This window comes from Pollachius pollachius, assembly GCF_949987615.1.
Source record: "Pollachius pollachius genome assembly, chromosome: 2".
NCBI lineage: Eukaryota > Metazoa > Chordata > Actinopteri > Gadiformes > Gadidae > Pollachius > Pollachius pollachius.
In genome coordinates this window covers 7402901-7423579 of record NC_136935.1, presented here as the reverse complement: position 1 = coordinate 7423579, position 20679 = coordinate 7402901, and the positions used below count along the sequence as shown (strand labels likewise).

The 20679-nt window shown below is 46.5% G+C and overlaps 2 protein-coding genes across 3 annotated transcripts; both read left to right on the top strand.

Annotated features, from left to right (window-relative positions):
* Positions 1–3203: 3203 nt before the first annotated feature.
* polr1c (RNA polymerase I and III subunit C) lies at positions 3204–10543 on the top strand (the record flags this gene model as incomplete). The annotated part of the gene is given in 10 exon segments (XM_079759004.1): positions 3204–3231; positions 3234–3316; positions 5693–5764; positions 5851–5958; positions 6100–6232; positions 6337–6471; positions 7031–7183; positions 7817–7966; positions 8321–8437; positions 10026–10543. Coding segments are annotated over 10 exon segments (1098 nt in total). The 3' UTR covers positions 10145–10543.
* A 1211-nt stretch (positions 10544–11754) lies between these two features.
* Positions 11755–20292, top strand: fbxo28 (F-box protein 28). 2 transcript variants are annotated; one of them, XM_079730936.1, is made up of 5 exons: positions 11755–11950; positions 12833–12942; positions 13967–14105; positions 15955–16150; positions 16740–20292. In XM_079730936.1, exons 1-5 carry the CDS (start codon positions 11756–11758, stop codon positions 17291–17293), a joined length of 1194 nt encoding a protein of 397 aa, XP_079587062.1. In that variant the 5' UTR covers position 11755; the 3' UTR covers positions 17294–20292. The 2 variants fall into 2 exon arrangements, with proteins under 2 accessions (XP_079587062.1, XP_079587061.1); XM_079730935.1 differs by having other exon boundaries at positions 15955–16189.
* The last annotated feature ends 387 nt before the right edge of the window (positions 20293–20679 follow it).

Here is a 20679-nt window from a genome sequence, read left to right as displayed (position 1 = left end):
CGCACGGACCACCACCGCCGCCGACTGACCAGCACCGCCATCGACTGACCACCACCGCTGTCGACTGACCACCGACAAGCTGACAGACTGACGGACTGCTGACCGACTAATCGTGACCAACTGAGCCAATGACTGTGACTGACTGACTCTGAGTCACTGACTCTGATCACCTGACTGGAACCACTGATTCACTGACTCTTGAGTCAGTAGGCGTGTTTCAGATCAAGCTTGCGTTGCGTGGCCTTGCACACCATAATGCATTCTGGGATAAAAACTTCAGAAATGCTGGTGATAACTTCCCTATGCGACATGTCACATGGCTTTAAAAACTCGCGGGAGCTCCAGGGTAACTCCCTCCATCTGCTTTTCTGTACATATGGTCTCAAATAAATGCGGACATAAGACACTCCCCTCAACATATCAAAACGTTGCCGTAATTGGTTGGAATTACCACGTTGAATTTCCCACGTGAGAAATGATATAACTCCTTCCAAAGATGCGTGCCCTCTCCCAAACTATGCTTATTAAAGATAGACGACTTTGTGAACTTTCACTTCGTCACCCATCATGTTATTTCTTTCTGAGGGAAAGGGCCTTCAAACTGTCAATGAAACTACAGTTGGCGAACAAAATTCCTTGGCTGCACTGGGTGGGCCATCTTCTTTGTTCAAACTACGAGAAGTGCAAATGGACCTATAAAGGAAGTGGACATGTGTCCGATTTGACGTGGTTGGAACTTGACGTGATTCTGACTAGTTCCGGCGGATCTTCTCAAGTATCGTGCATGCATGCGCTCAAATGCAGACGGTCAAAAAACGCAGCCAGTGACTCTGAGTCAGTGACTCTGACCACCTAACTCTGATCATATGAGTCTGACCACCTGACTCTGAACACCTGACTCTGATCACCTGACTCTGACCACTTGACTCTGACCACCTAACTCTGATCACCTGACTCCACCTGAGGGCTCGTAGGGACCAAACTGGCCGGCTGCTGACCAGATTGAACCAGTTCACTGTGTGTAGCTCCAACTGCCATATAGAACTGTTCTATGCCTCAAATGTCGCCCAATTGTACGATAAAAAAAACTAGCAGGGGTGAAGTCTGTAGTAAAGTCAAAGAATGGTACCTGGAAATGTTGTCAGTTGAATGTGACTTGCTATGTTTGTTGTGATGTCCCCCCCCCCTCCCCCCCTCCACATCTAACATGAGGTTAGATGTCACACAGGGTTAGATGTAACACAGGGTTAGGTGTGGGGGGAGGGGATCTTGAAAGATTCTCAAAGGGATATCAGTTTGGACTTCATGATGTAAAACCACCAATAGATCGGTCTTGTCTAAACTCTGGAATGGTTTCAACAGAACAAAATCATTCCTAATCATGAAGTGGTTTGGAACGTCGTGAATGTGTGAATGTGATTAAATAGGATATCATCCGCTGGTGATGAAAACGTTCCGATGTTTCTAAATTCCTGTGAGGGTTAGGTAGGAAGAGAAGAGGCACTGTGTTTTTGTACCGAATAAGAATGATTATTAACCTAACTTTGATGTTGCTTCCCCGTTAGCTGGGATGTTAAAAACATCTGGAACCTCTGGAATGTACTTCTAGTGACCGGCGTTGCTGGTTGTCTGAAACCCACCAGGCTTCACCTTTTCTCATCAGCCTCTCCTTACTGGTTTGTCTTATTTTAGTCTTACTTCACAGCCAAAGAATACTCGGATGAACGGATCTATTCCAGGCCAACATTACTGTTTTTATTGATGGGTACCACCGTTTCTCTATCTATACTGTATATCTGCTGTCTGCTTCGGTTTCTGCCACATTCTGCCTGTTCTGATATTTTCTCACAGAGGCCGACTGTTTCAATCCACCGGCAACCCCATGAGGGAAAGCAGTTTGCCAGTGTGAATATTGCTTTAAAATACCAACATACATATTTGTGTGTCACTCGTGGTTTACACACCCTGGAGGCCAGAGTGGTCTTGTGGTTCAGGTGTTCAGGCTGAATGGTTCTGGGTTCAATTGCCAATGTCCTCTGACTACCTGTAGGTGTCTTTGAGCAAAATGTCCCCTCACCCCTACCTGCTCCTCAATTACATTTATCTCAATTCTCTGGAAGATGCTTTTGGATAATACTCTGGAAACTAATCCAAATTTAATTTGTTTGGACTCCGCCCCTCTGGAGACCACAGTTAATGAGGGGAAAGGGAAAATTTATTTTAGTGTAATATGTGGGATGACAAACCATGTGTTATAATTTACATTTAAAATGAAAAGTTTGTTCATGAGAATGGCTAGCCTGTGCCTTTTGAGAGACAATGTTTAGTTTGTAATGTTTCAGGCTTAGTGAGCTAAGTCATGTTCTGTGAGGGCTTGTATTATCTAATAAAGGAATACAGCACATGGTTTCATGTGCTAAACGTTTCAGTACAGCATTCATGTGATTTGTAGCAGAGGCCATACAGAAATGGATAATAGTTCAGGGTAGCCCTACGTTTTTGGGCCATTTTTAGGTCTGAAAATATAGGGTTGAAATCAGAATGCGATAACCTAGGCTAATGAACAGTAGAAATGCTGTGGCAGTTTAAAACACAACAAAGTCTTCTCACAATTGCCAAATAATTTACTTTTTGTACAAAACAATGAACGAAAGAACATTGCATACATTTGCCATGTATTGCATACATTTCTGTTTGTATGTATAGGCCCTTATGAGACCCCTTTTTGGAATTCCTTTTTAAGAATTTAAATTCTTAAATTCCGATTTTATTTACCAAAAAATGTGCCATCAAATATCTGTAGGCCTACATCTTATAATTCTCCTGAGGATTCTCCTGAGACCCAATATGCAAATCAGGCAACCAGGTATGGCCGCGGCCTAGAGGTTGGGTAACACTATTTATTCCCACAGAGCAGGAATAAATACAGAATAGTTACAGGTTCACAGTAAAACTACCACAAGGGATTCGTATCACAAAATTTCGATTATATATTTCACAATTTAATTGTTTTAAATGTTTGGGTTGTGTTAATTTGCGTTAATTTGTGTTACTTGGGTCCACTTGCACTAGTTACGGCCAGTGTTGCCAGATTGGGCGGGAATTCTGGTCCAATCTGGCAACACTAGTTACAGCGCGGAGATGAATTCCCGGGGAGCATCTGCGTCACCAAACGAGGCGTTCCTTTGTCGACGTCATCTGAAATGGGCCGTGGTTTGTGCACTTCGGTAAATAGGGGGACAAGATGGCAGCACCCATGAGCATCGTGGAAGAGATCAGGACTCGGGTGATTTTGCAAGAATTTGGCGTAAAAAATGTAAGGCACTTCATGTTTGGTTCTCCTACTCCTACCGAGGGTTTGGTGGGTCGATCCCGGCTTCTGTCCGCTGGATTATACTGTTTATCCCTCTGAGAACCCATGCACATTGGCCAATAAAAGTGCTGGGAGTGATGGTAACGTGCGTTGAGAAGATCCGCCGGAACGTGCGTCTGTGGTCTGACGTTTCTCTATCAACTTAAGCTTTCGGTGTGTCATTGGGGTTTATGGAATGTACTAGATGGTGTTATTCCATAAAACGTGTTGCATCAGAGTGTTGAGCGATGAGTAGTCGGCCTAATAGAAGGAGATGATCAGTGGCAGACATAACCATTAACCAGTAACTAACCATCACTAGAGATGACAGGAACGGGACCACTACTCATTGGTCGGAATCAGGTCACGAGTCCCTCCTCCCCTAACTAAGGGACCGAACATTATTAGCAAGCCACACTATTATTGTCATGTTTGTGATTGTTATTCTTCCTCCGTATTTTGCGTTATATCTGCTAGGGTTTTTCAACTTTAAACTCCAAGCCACTACCAAAAGGTTGGGTATAGCTTGTAAGAGTGCAGTGCGCGTCTACTTATAGACCAATCATGGCATTAATTAATTTGTTTAATATTAGTTAGTTATTGTGCTCAGGATACCCAAGGATAGGATACCCAAAACAACCACCGCAGGCTTTCAGTGGTTATTTTGATTCTCTATATTTGCTTGTTAAACTTCTGTGCTCTCACATTACTATTCTCTTTAATTCGTCACAAAACACAGTATATCGAAGCGCATGACGGGGGCGGCGCTATCAGTTACCTTCCAATCGTTACCTAGGCCCCGTCAACACGGAGCCGAAACGGGCGAAAACGATCCGGTTTCGTTAAATGCGGTTCAGGAATATCTCCGTAAAGACGGAGTAATTGCGAAACCGCATCGAGCTGTAGAAACGCTGTAGTAAATATTCAAGGCGCTGGTTCTCTACAGAAAAAAGTGGAGCGCATCAAGCCTGCGCGCATGCAGCCTGCGCACTGTATACATTCAGTCACGAGGAGATTCAACCTTTTAAATTGAGCAGAAGTACTTTTTAATGTACAGATAGTATTTAAATTTATCAAGGGGCTTTATTTAAAGCTACAAAAAGAATACAAATAAAATAATAAATAAAAAATTCAACGCAACTCTGGCGCCCCCCAGCTGGTGGGGGGCTAATGACGTCATCGTTTGCGTTTCAGGCGTCCACACGAATCCTAACAAAAAACCGCATAGGTCCGGATAGATTTGAAACCACCTCCCGAGGATGGTTTCAGAAATGTGCGGTTTCGGCCACCGGATTCGCCGGCTCCGGCGGCTCCGTCTGGACGGTCGGCCGAAACGCACAAGACTTACGGGGTTTCACCCAAAAATCGGCTCCGTGTGGACGGGGGCCCAATTTCCTTATAGGTTACCATTATTCAAATCAAGCCAATCCCAGACCGCCTACACCCTCTGAAGGTTGAACAATTGGCCGGGTGTGGTGGGCCCCCAGACTTGTTGGTCTGCGGGGATCTATCGTTGGGCTGTGAGATAAGGGAAGGGCCGTTTGATGCTAATACCAACCCCTACGCTCTGTTGATCTATTCCTTTAAGCACAACAAGGGACTAGAGACAGAGGTCTGACAGGGAGGAGGGTGAGAACAGGGTGAAGGTGAATCCACATCAATGTTTTGATCAACCCTTTGAGAGTAGTTTGAGGGATGGAGACAGATGTTTGGCTGGGAGATTAATCCAAATATTAATATAGAATCAATCAACGTATTTACTGTCTGATCCATTAAAAGTGGGGATCAGAGACAGAAATGGATCTGGCAGCCAAAGGTGTGAGGGCAGAGTGAATGTGTCATCATATTAACTATATGATCAGTCAATAGTACGGGTCAGACACAGTCCTCTGGCAGGGAGGGGGATGAAAACAGAATAAGGGGAAACTATGTCTTACTGTTTAGCGCTTAATATATCCCTCAATAAAGTAAAATTGGACAGCCATTTCAAAGGTGAACAACAGAGTTCTCAAAGTTGGTACGCGTATAAACACTGCGTAAGGCAGATCTCTAAAAGTAAAATACTGCTTTAACCCATTTGTACCGGCTACTGCGCGGCGCAACATTGTATCTAGTAGATACAATAGGTAGGTAGTAGGTACAAATGGGTTAAAGTGGCCAAGGGATTTGAAACTTGCTTTGCTTTGGCTTATTAGCCTTGCTAGCATTATTGTGTTTGATTGCTCAAGGAATATTGCGCACGCAACAAGTTTAGCTCATGCAACCACACACATTTTCTTCGGAATGCCCATGTGGAGACATGCCTAGTTTGTATTTTATTTTTGTATTTTTAATTTTCAGGTTCACACGACAGACTACCCAGGAAACTACCCGGGTTACGATGACTCATGGAACATGGCTAACTTTAAAAAGGTAAGCGGTTGAATTACGTTTAAATGTTGTTCAATTCATAGTGATTTGGTTGGATATTAAAGTACCGCACGACCCTGTTATTGCAGAACTTCAGAATCGACATCGTGGACATGGACGAGAACACAATGGAGTTCGACATGGTCGGGATAGACGCTTCCATCGCCAACGCCTTTAGACGGATATTACTGGCGGAGGTGTGACTAAATACTTGTAGTCTATCATCAATGTAAATTTACAAAAGAAAATTATTTTTTGTAAATCAACCACAACCTTTATATTTACACATTGTCCAGTGTCTTTCTGTCTTCTGACCGGTTCTGTCCTGACCCTCCCAGGTGCCGACAATGGCGGTAGAGAAGGTGTTTATCTACAACAACACGTCCATCGTACAGGATGAGATCCTGGCCCACCGGCTGGGCCTTGTACCCATCAAGGCAGACCCACGTCTCTTTGAGTACCGCGATGCCGGTAAGACCTTTTATTTACTATTCTCATTGTGTTTCTGGATCTTCTGCAACCTCTTTTTGTGTTGCTGTATATTCTGGAACCTCTGGTTGTGCTTTTGTTGCCAGGCAACGAGGGAGAGGATGACGAGGAGGGCTCAGAGATAGACACCATCAAACTGCAGCTGAAGGTGAAGTGCAGCCGGAACCCCCGCGCCACTAAGGACTCTGCGGACCCCCGGGAGCTCTACCTCAACCACATGGGTCAGTACCTCAACCACATGGGTCAGTACCTCAACCACATGGGTCAGTACCTCAACCACATGGGTCCTACCTCAACCACATGGGTCAGTCCTACACCCCCCTGGTCCTACCTCAACCACATGGGTCAGTCCTACAGCCCCTGGTCCTACCTCAACCACGTGTCAGTACTACACCCCCTGGTCCTACCTCAACCACGTGTCAGTACTACACCCCCCTGGTTCTACCTCAACCACATGGGTCAGTCCTACAGCCCCTGGTCCTACCTCAACCACATGGGTCAGTACTACACCCCCCTGGTTCTACCTCAACCCATCTTGTTCTACCTGTACCTCTACCTGGGTTGAAAACTTTAAACTGGTGAATATGGAAAGCATTACAGTGAAAAGGCCATACTCACTGCTAGCAACTGCACTTAAGACGACTTTGGGTTTCCCAACTATTTCCCGTTGTTAAAGATGTTTTAATGTGTTCCGTTTTTGGGGGCAATGAATACCACTTGATTTGAATTCATGTTTAAAGCGAGTAAGGACGACATAGTAACAGGCTTGTCTCTCTCCAGTGTATTCCAAGGACATGAAGTGGGTTCCGATCGGGAACCAGGCAGACGTGTTCGCAGACATCAACATCGGCCCGGTTCATGGAGACATCCTATTGGCCCAGCTGCGCCCAGGCCAGGAGCTGGACATCGTCATGCACTGCGTCAAGGGCATCGGTGAGCGGGCGCTAATGCTAGCCTCGGTAGCTAAGAGAGAGGCAGCTGTGGCAGCTAGGGCGCTAGGTCAGATGACGGCGCTAGGTCAGATGACTGGACTACCAGCCAAAGCACTGGGTTCGATCCCCGATGTCTGCAGCCCTGGCTGTAGGCATCCTAGAGCTAAGATGCTCAGAGCATGGTAAATGCACTGCATTTATACAGCGCTTTTCTAACAAGTGGCCCATCAAAGTGCTTTACAATATTGCCTGACACATCACCCATTCATGCACACATTCGCACACAGCCAGCTCGTCAGGAGCAGATAGGGTGAGGTGTCTTGCTCAGGTACACCCCGATTCTTGGCCAATGGGGTCCGGGGATCGAACTAGCCACCTTCCGGTTACCAGCCAACCTGCTCTACCTCCTGAGCCACATGCCGCCCAGAATAACGACAGCATTACCTACATGCGCCTTAATGACATACATCTGAATTCATTGTAATTCACTTTGGATTAAAGTTGACTAAATCAATGGTTCTGGGGGATAACGAGGGGAGCCAATGAGCCTTGAAGCACTTGGGAAGCACTGTGTTGAATGACAAAACAACCAGGTGGATATGGGGGTCTCACCTGACCATCTCCGCCCCCCCAGGTCAGGACCACGCCAAGTTCTCCCCGGTGGCCACGGCCAGCTACCGGCTGCTGCCCGAGATCTCGCTGCTGGAGGCGGTGGAGGGCGAGAAGGCCGAGCGCCTCCGAGGCTGCTTCTCCCGCGGGGTGATGGAGCTGGAGGACCGTGACGGTAGGCCCCCCCCCCCCGGGACTCCCACTCCCATGATGCACTCTGATTCTGTTTCAGTTAGTATAAAGGGCGGCTCCTCCATGACTCCCAACAGTCTCATTTTGATTCTATATAAAATATTATTTTTTATTATTATTTATTTATATTTATTTGATTTGATTTTATTACAGTTTCTTTTTTTTTTCTTGTATAAAACAAAGATATTTCTTTGTTTTGAGAATATACAGCTAACTTGGACCTTAGACTGAAATATCTTTTAATCTCAAGTATTTCGCAGCTAGGAATAAAATAGTTTAGTGACTGAATCCGGTGTTTATGTCTGACTAAACTAAAGAAGTGTGGTTTGGTGTTCAGGGAAGAAGTTTGCCAAGGTGGTGAACAGCCGTCTGGACACGTGTAGCAGAGAGGTCCTCCGCCACGAAGACCTCAAGAATCTGGTGAAGCTGGCCCGAGTCCGAGACCACTTCATCTGTAAGTTACCCTCCCCGGATCTTAGACATCCGATCTGACACCAAATACATCTTGGCTTGACGGCTTCACTTCACCTGTGCTCATTGCGGTTGTAGGGTTCTTAATACAATTTGATTTTCAGATACATTTTATCGGTTTGTCGAAATAGACAACAGTAGTATATGATAACACCCAATCTGGGTTTCCGGTCTAGAACCAGAAGTGCTGTGTGTGCGTAGAGTGTTTGTTTGTTTGATAGTGGGCGGAAGTTGTCGTGTAGTTGTGTCTTAATGGGACGGCTCCGTCAAGTCTGCTCACTCATTAGCTCCGGTGGGGGCTCTCCTCTGTGTGTGTTGTCCTGGATCGAGTGGTGTGTTTCATACATGTCATTTTCTAGCATTCCAGTGGGTCCTCCCCCGATGTTTATGGTTTACGGTTTGTGGTTTATGGTCGAGCTGTCCAGAGAGTCTATCCCGAGGGAGTTAATCCTAAGAGTTGTATATTGTTTCAGGCACGTGGTGCAGAACACCTGTGCCTACTACGCGGCTGTAGGTGGCAAAAGATCTGTATATTAAAGTATGTAGCCCGTTTAAAATAAATAAATAATATAATTTTGATTGTAGGCATTATGCATTAACGTTAAAGGCTTTCTCTCACATGTATTTCAACCATTTATGATTGAAGTGTTAAATGGGTTTTCAGCTACCATGCTATTTTGAAGAAACCGCCTAAAACAACTCCCGTTTCAGATAGCATGCTGCAACAGTAAATCAGCCTAGGCGGTCACTAGCCAATAGACATTAGACACACATTATGTAAACGCTACTCTTGCTAAAAAAATTTACAATCTAAATGTATGGGCCGATATATTTAATGGCATAATAATAATAGAGATAATAATTACTGTATCTCGTATATACCACTCTGTGTCCGCAAGATAATTTGACACACTTTTATTAAAGGCATATCCACAGTGTTTCATATACACATAACGATACCATTATAAAAGTGTCTCAAGACAATAGAATAGCTTCATAGAATTGGCAACTTTTTAAGAATTCTAATATGAATTAGTCTAGGCGGTTTCTCTGAAATAGCATGGTAGCCTAAAATACATTGAACACTTTGATCATAAATGGTGAAAAACATGTGAGAAAAAGCCTTTAACGTTATTGCATAATGCCTACAATCAAAATAGTATTCGTCATAAACGGGCTACATACTTTAATATACACATATTTTGCCCCCTACGGCCGAGTAGTAGGCAGAGGTGTGACCCTATTCCAGAAACAATATACATCTCTTAGGATTAACTCCCTCAGGATGGACCCTCTGGACAGCTCGACCATAAACCATAAACATGGGGGGAGCCCCCACCGGAATGCTGCAAATGACATGTATGAAACACACCACTCATTCAAGCACCACACACACAGGGGGAGGCCCCACCGGAGCTACTGAGTGTTGCAGACTTGACGGAGTCGTTCCATGAAGACACAACTACACGACAACTTCCGCCCACTATCAAACAACAGTGGGTTAAATGTTTTTTTTTTTGAACACACTCTTTGTCTTGTTTCCATGCTCACGTCTCCTTTCTTCTCCCTAGTCACCGTGGAGTCGTCTGGAGTGCTGCCTCCGGATGTCCTGGTCACAGAGGCCATCAAAGTCCTCATGACTAAGTGCTCCAGGTTCCTCAATGAGCTCAACACTTCGAACATGGAATGAAGAGGAACCACTCCCGAGTCCTGCCCACAAACGGAATGAACGACCAATGAGGTGGTCCGTCTCATTGGTCGGTCTTCCAGGAGACAATGCTGCGCTTTTGGAAGTGTAGTTCAGGATTTCTCTACTAACCTGCGAGTTCTGCTTGGTTTGTGAACGTACCGATATGTAAAATGTAAATATGCGCTTTGTTTTTGTATTTCTCTGAGAGATCTCCTCAGCTTCGACAGAAGTTTAAGTTGGCTAACTGCATTCTAGGTGAAATGTTGATTCATGGATGCTGAATAAAGAGGCTGGCGTTGTGGTAGTTCAAGATTTAGTTTGATCCTCGTTTTGTGCTGGGTTATAGTCTCGTCGCGGTCGCCATGACAATATTACAGGGTGGTTGGGTTTGGCGAACAATGGCAGTACATGGCCTGAGTCCAACGCCTAAGCACTATGTGCAATGGTAAGATAGCAAGCTAATAAGAACATGTATACTGACTGCAGTACAATTCGTATGTGTTATCCAAGGTGCAATGTCTAGAATGTAGTGGCCTCTAGCGCAACAGAAGAAATGGATTATAATGTTCATAAATGTTTTAATACGTGTAAATTTCCAAGAAAACAAGAATTGCTTTTGTTACCTTGGCGTGAGCCCTTTATATCTATATGGGGAGCTGTTCCTATTCCAGGCAGCCCCCTTATATTTCTACACTGGCCCAGAGAACATACCTTTTTAATAAATAACTAATTTCTTATTAACTAAATACAATTTATAAATCAATCACCCCGTCACATTCAGTTGGTTGCAATCTGATATCTGCCACTAGCCTCGACTAAATCCTACAAACTAATCCTTTAACAGTGAAGAAAGTCGTTATCTACAATGCAACAATAACATTCTGAGCTAGTATGCATATTCCATATAGAGCTGTTTTATATTTTATTATATATTCAGTCTTTCAGCGATCTGAATATATTTCAGAACTGCTGAGGCTAGATGTCGTTTAAAGAAGTCTTCTACTGGTCTTCATGATTGTGTGCACATTTTTACCAAAACATTTACCACAGTTACCATAACTTTAGTGTGCTTCAAGCAAAGGCAGACATTGTTTACCTACTTATTAATTGCAGATGGGACATTAGGGTGTCATTTAAAATATATAGGTGTGAAAATATACGTATCTGCACCATGAGAGTAGTGGGGTTTTGGAGTATTTCAGAATCAGAATTAGTTTTATTATTATCTTATTGTAAGTACACAAGAGTAAAATTCGTAGGCTTGGTTCCAAAACAGCCACACAGCAACAATACAAGATAAAGTAATAAAGGCAAGTAAAAATATAATACGTAAAAAAAAAAAGTAGCTGGAACATTTCTTGTTACACATTAGAGTTTGGGGGATCTTTATACCGAGGCCTGGGAAGGCCTTTGAAACCAACTTTTTAAGGTGTGCTCTCTATACCATGGATGTTACACACTGGTCGTCCTGACCTTAGGGGCCTAGGGGTCCTTCGCCCTGACCCCTCTGGGGGAAGACGCCCCCCGACCCATCCTCCTCCTCCTCCCCCCCCCCCCCCACCTACTCGGCTCGCCTACGTCACTTCCGCCACCTCCTCCGAGCAATTGAAGATGGCGGCCGTCGTAGAGAGACTCGATGGAGGCCTCGTCTGTTCCCTGGATTCCGACTCGTCGTCACCGCGGCTCTCCAGCAGCCCGCCGCCGGACCATCAGCACCAGAACAACCCCCTGCTGGGGCTCCCCATCGTGGCCATCGAGACCGTACTGAACTTCATGTCCTACGACGAGATCAGCCTGCTCCGCGCGGTGAGGGGCGAACGCACACACACAACACAAACACAACACCAACACACCGGGCGTCTGCAGCAGCCCGAACGGGGGAGAGCGATGCGGGCTCACCGAGCGGAGATCCGTTTTTTTTTTAAATATAAATCTATGGGGATTACATCAAGGCCGAAGTAGAACCAGATCATGTGCTGTACCCGGGGCTGTGCGGCGGTGCTGGGGTCGGACCCGTGGCTATTCTGCGGTGCTGGGGTCCGACCCGTGCCTGGGTCGGACCCGTGTCCGGGTTTGGTGCTGGGGTAGGACCCGTGGGGGTGCTGGGGTCGGTTCCGTGGCTGTGCTGCGGTGCTGGGTTCGGACCCGTGGCTGTGCTGCGATGCTGGGGTCGGACCTGTGTCCGGGTTTGGTGCGGGCTGGGGATCGGACCCGTGCCCGGGTTGGTCGCAGGCAGCTGCAGGGGAACAAGGGCCCAAATGCTTGCCGTGCAACGTCGATGAACCCGGCTGTTGACACCCTTACCGACTGTTCGCCCTGCTCAGTGGCCCTCCGTGGGGCTCACTGTACCCTGACACGGGGCTCTGGTGTAATTCTGTGTTCTGTTTAAAGTCGCCGATCAGTTTTTGTGAGATCAATGTATGTTCCAGTGCTGGCATCCATGCAACGCAATGTAAACATGCTTTTGGGGTAATGTACTGGAAGTATGTTTTAATTTTGGGGGGTGATGTAGTTTAGGCTTAAATAACCCAACCGTCGAACCGTGGATCATCCTATAGGGGTCCTTTGTTTATCATGCCTGGTGGGGTAGTGGTTGAGCTGGTTTTTCAAGTATTCTGGTGGGAAAACATGTATTCAAAGTTTTTCAGAAACCTGAAACACCCAACTAATCACGTCTCCTCTCTCCAGGTGTCCAGGCGCATGGACATTATATGTCAGCGTATCCTCAACCAGGGCTTCCTGCGCGTGGAGCGCTACCACAGCCTCTGCCAGCGCCAGGTGAAGGCCCAGCTGCCCAGGTAAGACCGTCGCCAGCCCGGTGTGTCCCTACTCCCCTGACAATCAACTGTTAAGGCTTAACCTCAGGCCTGGGTTAGATTTAACCCCAGGCCTATGTTAGGCCTAGGTAAAACCATAACCTAGGCATGGATTTAGCCCCATACATGCCTAGGTTAAACTCAGACCCATGCCTTGGTTAGACTCAGACCCATGCCTAGGTTAGACCCAGACCCATGCCTAGGTTAGACCCAGACCCATGCCTAGGTTTGACTCAGACCCATGCCTAGGTTTGACTCAGACCCATGCCTAGGTTAGACTCAGACCCATGCCTAGGTCAGAGTTTACCCCATGCCTAGGTCAGACTTTACCCCATGCCTAGGTTAGACTTTACCCCATGCCTAGGTTAGATTTAACCCCCATGCCTAGGTTAGATTTAACCCCCATGCTTAGGTTAGATTTAACCCCAGGCCTGGGATAGACTCAACCCCAGGCCTAGTTAAGAGCTAACCCAGTGGAAGGGACTGTTGACTTATACTAGCAGGTCTGGGACTATTGAGGTATACTAGTAGGTCTAGAACTTTTTATGTACACTAGCAGGTCTAGGACTAGTGACGTATACTAGCAGGTCTAGGACTGTTGACGTATACTAGCAGGTCTAGAACTGTTGACGTATACTAGCAAGTCTAGGACTATTGACGTATAGTAGATCACCTGGGGGTGATCCAAGAGTCAACCGAACGTAGACATGATGTATTTCTGGTTTAAAGATAGTCAAACATGGTGCACTGCCATACTATTGATCCATAATAAGGTCAGACAGTGGACTGAATATTGATATTTTCCTATATATAGTATAATTGATGTATCACTGATGGGACATGTATACATTAGCCTTGTTTGCTAGCCTGTGTTGACTCCTGAGTCGTTGGTTGCTATCCTGTGTGTGTTGACTCCTGGGTGGTTGGTTGCTATCCTGTGTGTGTTGACTCCTGGGTCGTTGGTTGCTATCCTGTGTGTGTTGACTCCTGGGTCGTTGGTTGCTAGGCGAGAATCCGAGCGGAGGAACCACTCGCTGGCTCGCCACGCCGACATCCTGGCTGCCGTGGAAACACGGCTGTCGCTGCTCAACATGACCTTCATGAAGTACGTGGACTCCAACCTGTGCTGCTTCATCCCCGGCAAGGTGAGCTATGCTAACGCCGCAAGCTAATTATGAATGAAACCACACTGCGAGCGGACAACGTCCTCCTCATTTCCAATTATAAAACTCCTCACTTGCTTTTTAAATGTTTTAATGTGACATTTTATCAAACTTATTATTTTTATAGTTTCTTAAATTGGTTTCTTTGAGTTTCTAGAAAAGCACTAGATAAATACGAAATATATCTAATTTTCTTTTTGTAGCAATAAAATATATAATCTCTTATTAGATAGAGTTGTCCGTAGTCTGCTATCTGCAGTCGGAGTACAGAGGTAATGGAAAAGCATATCTATTCTATTTTAAGAACAATCGCAGGTCCTGGTAAAATGCGGTCATCGTTGTAGTACTTTGATTTGACCAGGAGAGGGCGTCCTGGCAGCAGGAGAGATACCTGTCCAGGGAAGGGCTGTCTGGCGCGCTGTGCTCATATCCCGTGTTTCCAGAATGATCTGCTGAGGCGACACATTGTTCAAACTAAGTAGACAGGCTTCCACTTGCAAACTGCAGCTGCGAGAAAACTCCCACTTGACATGGGGCCGTGAACTAACTCCAACCGTGCAGTGGAAGGTATTTTCTTAGGATCTCGCAGTCAAATCCCATTTTTCCATGACTGTCGCAGTATTTTCTCTTCTCTAGTTCTTCTTGAAACCGGAATTTCAGAATCAACAGCGATGAGTCTTTTAAAGGAGTGTTAAAATCACCATACTTCCTTCCTCTAAGAAGGTTCCCTCTTTAAAGTTCTCATTATTGCTGATATAATAAAGCAGTCGGGTGTGTAACGTGAGTCGTTGGATGCTTAATTCTGTAGACCTCCATATCTATATTTGGTCCTTCCACAGGGGATAGGAAACGTTATGAATCCCAGATGGGAATGTTAGGAATATCACAGAGCTCCTCTGTTGGACCCCGTCCACCTAGTCCTCCTCTCTGTTGCTGGTTTCCCAGAGCTTCAGTCTGATCCTCTGTGTCTAGCGGGTCACATTTCACTTCAAGTCAATTCTGTTTTATTTGTGTAGCCCTTAATCACAGGTACAGTCTCTAAGGGCTACCAGGCCATATTTGATATGCATGCAAGGAAAACATTTTAAATAATTTAGTTAATAAATATAAATGCGGCCTAGGGTGAGGGAGGGGCTGGCCGGGTCACAGTAAGGGGAGTCTAGGCATACATTCTCAGTCCCGGCAAAATGACTGACACCCATTAGACTAGCTCACAGCCATGGCTGGTTCGGAGCTTAACACTATTAATCATTTTCTAACCTTACTTAATTCCAGCATGTTAGCATAAATGTGTGTTTTGCGTCCCTCCTGTCTGTCTTTTTCCTGGCAGCTTTCTTTTCTTCAGCAGTTTTCTTTACGCTTGGCAGGATTTTATTTTTGAAATCGGGAGCGTTTGTATTGGTTGCTGTACTGTGAACCTTTTAAAAAGGCCGCCTCCTGGTTGAGTTCTCTTTCCTGATTGGATAAAATGGGAACGGGCTACCAGATCGCCCGGATAAGCGGTTTGACGATGAGAATGAGGGTCACCAGAACTTTGTCTTGTGTTTAGAGGGACCCAGAGACCCATGTGACTAGCCAAACACTACATCAATGATGTCTGTCTGAATATAGAGCTATTCAACACTTATTTGAACCAAAAACTATTTTAAAGAAAAGTCACAACTCTTTCTGTTTTGCCTGTTTACGCTACCATGTCTGCCCCTTAGACTCGTATTGCCCTCCCAGCCATCCCTGTCTGGAGTGACCCCCCCCCTCCAGGGCGGCATGTGGCTAAGGAGGTAACCGGAAGGTTGCTAGGTGGATCCCCTAACACTTCAAACATCTCCTGTAGGTGATCGATGAGATCTACCGCGTGCTGCGCTACGTGAACTCGACACGCGCCCCCCAGCGGGCTCACGAGGTCCTGCAGGAGCTGCGGGACATCTCCTCCATGGCCATGGAGTACTTTGACGAGAAGATCGTCCCCATCCTGAAGAAGCGTCTGCCCGGAGCGGACCTCTCGGGCCGCCTCATGGGCTCTGCTCCAGGTAACGGACACGAGCTTGAGCGCGTTAGAAAGGCCAAAGGTAGGACCACCACTCTCATGCTGCGCCTCTCTGGGGGGATACGTGGAGGAAGGTTGGAGGAGGAGGAGAGGGGTGGGGAACAGGGGAGGGCGTTGCTGGTGGGGGTTTGTTTGTTGGGTGGTTGGGGGTGTTTCTGCTAGTTTGTTGTTGCGATGGGATGTGTTTCGGTGTCTGTTTTTAAACGTTTTAAATTAGTACGTTGTGATGAATCGGCAGTGTGCAGGATTTGAATGGCATCTAGCGGAACCGACTTAATAAACCGATAACAAATATAATATTCATAAGTGGTCCTCATTTGTGTATTATCACGTAAAAATAAGCGTCGTTTTCTTTTCGTTAACTTGATTTGGAATCAGTTGGTTTCAATTCTGCATCCTCTCCGCTAGGTGTCACTTAATCCTACATACTTGACCTTTAACCCCTCCCGCTAACCCTGCATGCACACAGACATACACACATACTCGCGTTCTTCTCCTCCTCATCCGGCTCCTACTATCTCCCCTCTCCCCTCTCCTTCCCCCCCCCCCCCCCCCTTTACCCCCCACTCCAGTGGCCGGCTCCTCCACCTCCCTCACCACCATGTCGCTGCTGGCCAAGAACACGCCGTCGCGATCGGAGATGACCAAGGTGCAGCAGCAGGTGAAGGTGAACGGCGCCTCCATGACGGCGCTGCGGCGCGAGGTACAGGAGGTGCGCGTCAAGCAGCTAGAGCAGCAGAAGCAGCTGCAGGACCAGGAGCAGAAGCTGCTGGAGCAGACGCAGGTCATCGGCGAGCAGAACGCCCGCCTGGCCGAGCTGGAGCACAAGCTCCGGGAACTGATGGACACCGGCGCCGGCGTGGCGCCCCGGTCGGGGGGGAAGCCCGGCGGCTCGGTGGCCGTGGCCTCCACGTCGGCCGCCGCCTCCTCTTCCTCCCTCGCCGGCAGCGGCGGCGGCCCGCTTGCGTCCTCCGGCGTTGCCGCGGACGCCGTGGCGTCGAACGGGCCTGCGGTGGCCAGCTTGTTGGGCCAGGAGGGGCCGGGCCAGGGTGGGGGGTCGCTGAAGCGCAGCAGGAAGGGCGCCGACCTCCCACGCCACTCCAAGCGCCTGCGCAGCAAGAAATGAGCGGACGCTGCACGCCATTTTAGAGCTTTCTTTTTTCCGTCGTGTTCTGTGTTTTTATTTCATTTTAAGGGGGAGAATGGATTGCACCCGAAAAAGAGAAGAAGTACCCCTTCATGTCCGTAACCCTCGCCGCCCCATGCTGTTCGTTCCTGAGAGAAGAGGTTCGGGCGTTCTCTCCCCCCCCCCCCCCCCCCCCCTCCATGCTTTAAATGTGTCAACACCTCCCAGCTTTGGGCCTCCAGCGGACTGGCCCCCAGCGGACTTGCCCCTTCTCCACCAGCATGTCTCTGGCCACGCTGGGCCGGTCGTTCTGAAGCTGAACCATGGAGCCTTTAAAGCTCTCCAGGATCTGACGGCCTTGAGGGCCCACAAGCTTTCAATGTGTTTTAAATCACTCCTTCGTGAGAGGAGAGATCCGTGATCATGAGTACAGGGTCTCTATTATTTCTTTTTCAAAGGCTCCTTTGTGTTTTAACACCTTAACTAAATAATTGAAGATATCGGAGAATGAACTTTGATCACAATCAAAAATGCTCATTGCCGTTCATTTCAACTGTTGGGTTGCCCTTTGAGAGAAATGCTTGTTGGTCGACTGTCTGGTCAACATACCAGCGCTGGCGCATCAAACAGAGAAACATTTGACCCTTGTCAGTCATTTGGGGAATTAGTGACCTACACACACTTGCACAAATGCTGGCAAATGTTAAGAAATCTGAGAATTCATCACCTGAAAATATCTAAACAGGGCTGAGATTATTTCACATAAAAACGTGTCCTTAATCTAGAGTGCAATATATTTCTTTCCTTATTAATTAAGGACCTGTCAAGACCCTCCAAAAACTGGCATGTAGACACCTGGTAATAATCTGGCAACCTGGTACCGCTCAGCACCACTCTCCTGTTCTTCGTTGTTAGTCTGCGTCTGTTTCAACCCACTGTGCCTACACACACACACACACACACACCTTCTCAGTTGGTTAAGAGTGCAGGGTTGGGGTCGCTGATGGTGTTTGGCATCTGTATGTACATGTGATGGTAATTCGACACTACATACGATGTAGTGCTACAGAGATGCATGTTGAATCGGTCTAAAGGTCGCTCTCCCCCGAGTTTTGTTTTTTAAATGTCTGTTCAAACTTGGAAGGAAGTTGTTCACAATCAAGTACTTTGACGTGTTTAACCCAAGAGTTGAGTAAACCAACACTAAACTACAGAGACTGATCGAAGATTATTACAAAAACGGCTTGATGCGTGCTTCCCTGATAAGTGGGATTTTGTCAGGCGACGTCAGATGTGATCTTCTGTGTGTTACTGACTGACTTCACCTGCAAGTCACCGGGGCTGTCACACCAAAATTGTACCACCTACGTAATCCGCATTGACCGCGTCGAACGATGACGTCTATTATCTAAATTAACACAAGCTAGCTAGACTACGATACACTTTAAACACTCAGTTTACTAGCTAAATTCAAAACAATACAGATATAAAGTAAAAACAAGTGTTATCTGTAATATGTTATTTCTCGATGAGCGCGAATGTTTTTTGAAACCTGCCTGGCAACGGTCAATCGCGTCGATCGATGACGTAATGTTTTGACGTAGATTACGTAGGCGGCACAATTTTCGCCCCCGGTACAATTTTGGTGCGACAGGGCCACTAAAAGGGAAGTAACTTGATTCACACTGTAGGGGGTGCTGTTACATTTACATTTACACTTAGGGCATTTAGCAGACGCTTTTATCCAAAGCGACCTACAATAAGTGCATTTGTTAAGTACATTTGTCATAAGAAGTGAAACAATATATCGCTGTCGGTACAGTAAAGATGTTCATAGAACCAAGTGCAAGTATTACAATCGCTAGGCTAACCCATTCCCCGTGTAAAGCAATGATAGCAGCTACTGTAGATGCTACACAATTAAGTACCTTGAATAAGTGCAATGTACAAGTGCCAGGACGTACAACATTCAATGGTGGCTGTGCATTGGTTTCTATGCAGAGTCGAGGTGAACTCTAAACAGGTGAGTTTTGAGTCTTTTGCGGAAGCTGGTGAGCGACTCTGCGATCCTGACATCGGTAGGGAGCTCGTTCCACCACTGAGGTCCCAAAACAGAGAAAAGTTGTGACTTCGCTGATCGACCTTTGCTTGCTCTTAGCGATGGCGGTACCAGACGTCCAGCTGAGGTAGTTGAGCCTCAGCTGGGGGATTACATGTGAGAACTTTGGTAGGTTGAACACGAGGCGCGCTGCCGCATTCTGGATGCGCTGCAAGGGTTTAATCGCAGAGGCAGGGAGTCCAGCCAGGAGCGAGTTGCAGTAGTCGAGGCGGGAGATGACCAGTGATTGGACTAGAAGCTGAGCTGCTTCCCTTGTGAGAAAGGGCCGGATCCTGCGGATGTTGTAAAGTGCAAATCTGCAGGATCGGGCCACCGCAGTGATGTTTGCGGTGCAGCATAACTGATTGTCCAACACTACACCAAGGTTTTTTTCTGTTCCTGCAGTTAGGTTTTCACATTGTAATTAACTCTTCCTTGCGCCCATTCTTGCTAAGCGAATCCACTTGTAGCCTATTCTCTTTCCTTGTGAGGTCAGCTGAGCCCATAACGCAACGGGAACATGGTAATGTCTTGTTTTGACCCTCTTTGTTTATCTGATGATCTGAGTCAGACATAGAAGCAATGTATCTTTGGTAATGCAGTTCACACAACGGTGGACACAAGTGTGATTAATCTTTAAACCGGGCACACACTGGGCAGGGAGAACATGTTAACTAGTGGCTTAATTTGAGACTGCGTCTCAGTTTAGAGAATTGACTGTACTGTAAAGTTCATGTACTTCAAAGTGTAGGTTGTGCATTATTTCATGTGTGTATACCAAGAAAAAAAATGATCTTTTGAGATAGCCAGACTTGCTAACTAGGGTTTGATGTGCACATGACTGTGACGGATGTACAAACCTATTAAAATCCTAGTTAACATTTGGCTAGACGTGTCTGAACTAGTACAAAGTTGGTGTGTATCTTTTTGCAAAAAATGTGTCGAATGTATGCGGATATTTAATGAATGAGTATGCTATAACGTTAGACACAGTGTGTCCAAAACCGTTAATGCGGGAAAACAAATAAACCATAACTTTTTGTTGGAAATGCAAACAAACAGCCGTGATCCATTTTCACACATCCATGAAAATATCCACGGCTTTTTCAAACCCACCGTGATTGGTCGGAAAGAGATTCAAGACTAAACAAGTCAAATAAGCTTGACAAAGACTTGATTAGAAGGTTAAACTAAGAGGGTCTGTGGAACTCCGTTGCAAACTAGTTTGATACTTCAGTCTTGCTGCTGTGGGTCGGGGTCTAGTTAAAGACCGAGCCAGCAGAGGGCG

Coding starts and splice junctions, on each gene's coding strand:
- fbxo28 (XM_079730935.1), top strand. CDS start 11,756: ATGGCGGCCGTCGTAGAGAGACTCGATGGAGGCCTCGTCTGTTCCCTG. Junction 11,951..12,832: donor AGATCAGCCTGCTCCGCGCG/GTGAGGGGCGAA, acceptor TCCTCTCTCCAG/GTGTCCAGGCGCATGGACAT. Junction 12,943..13,966: donor GTGAAGGCCCAGCTGCCCAG/GTAAGACCGTCG, acceptor GTTGGTTGCTAG/GCGAGAATCCGAGCGGAGGA.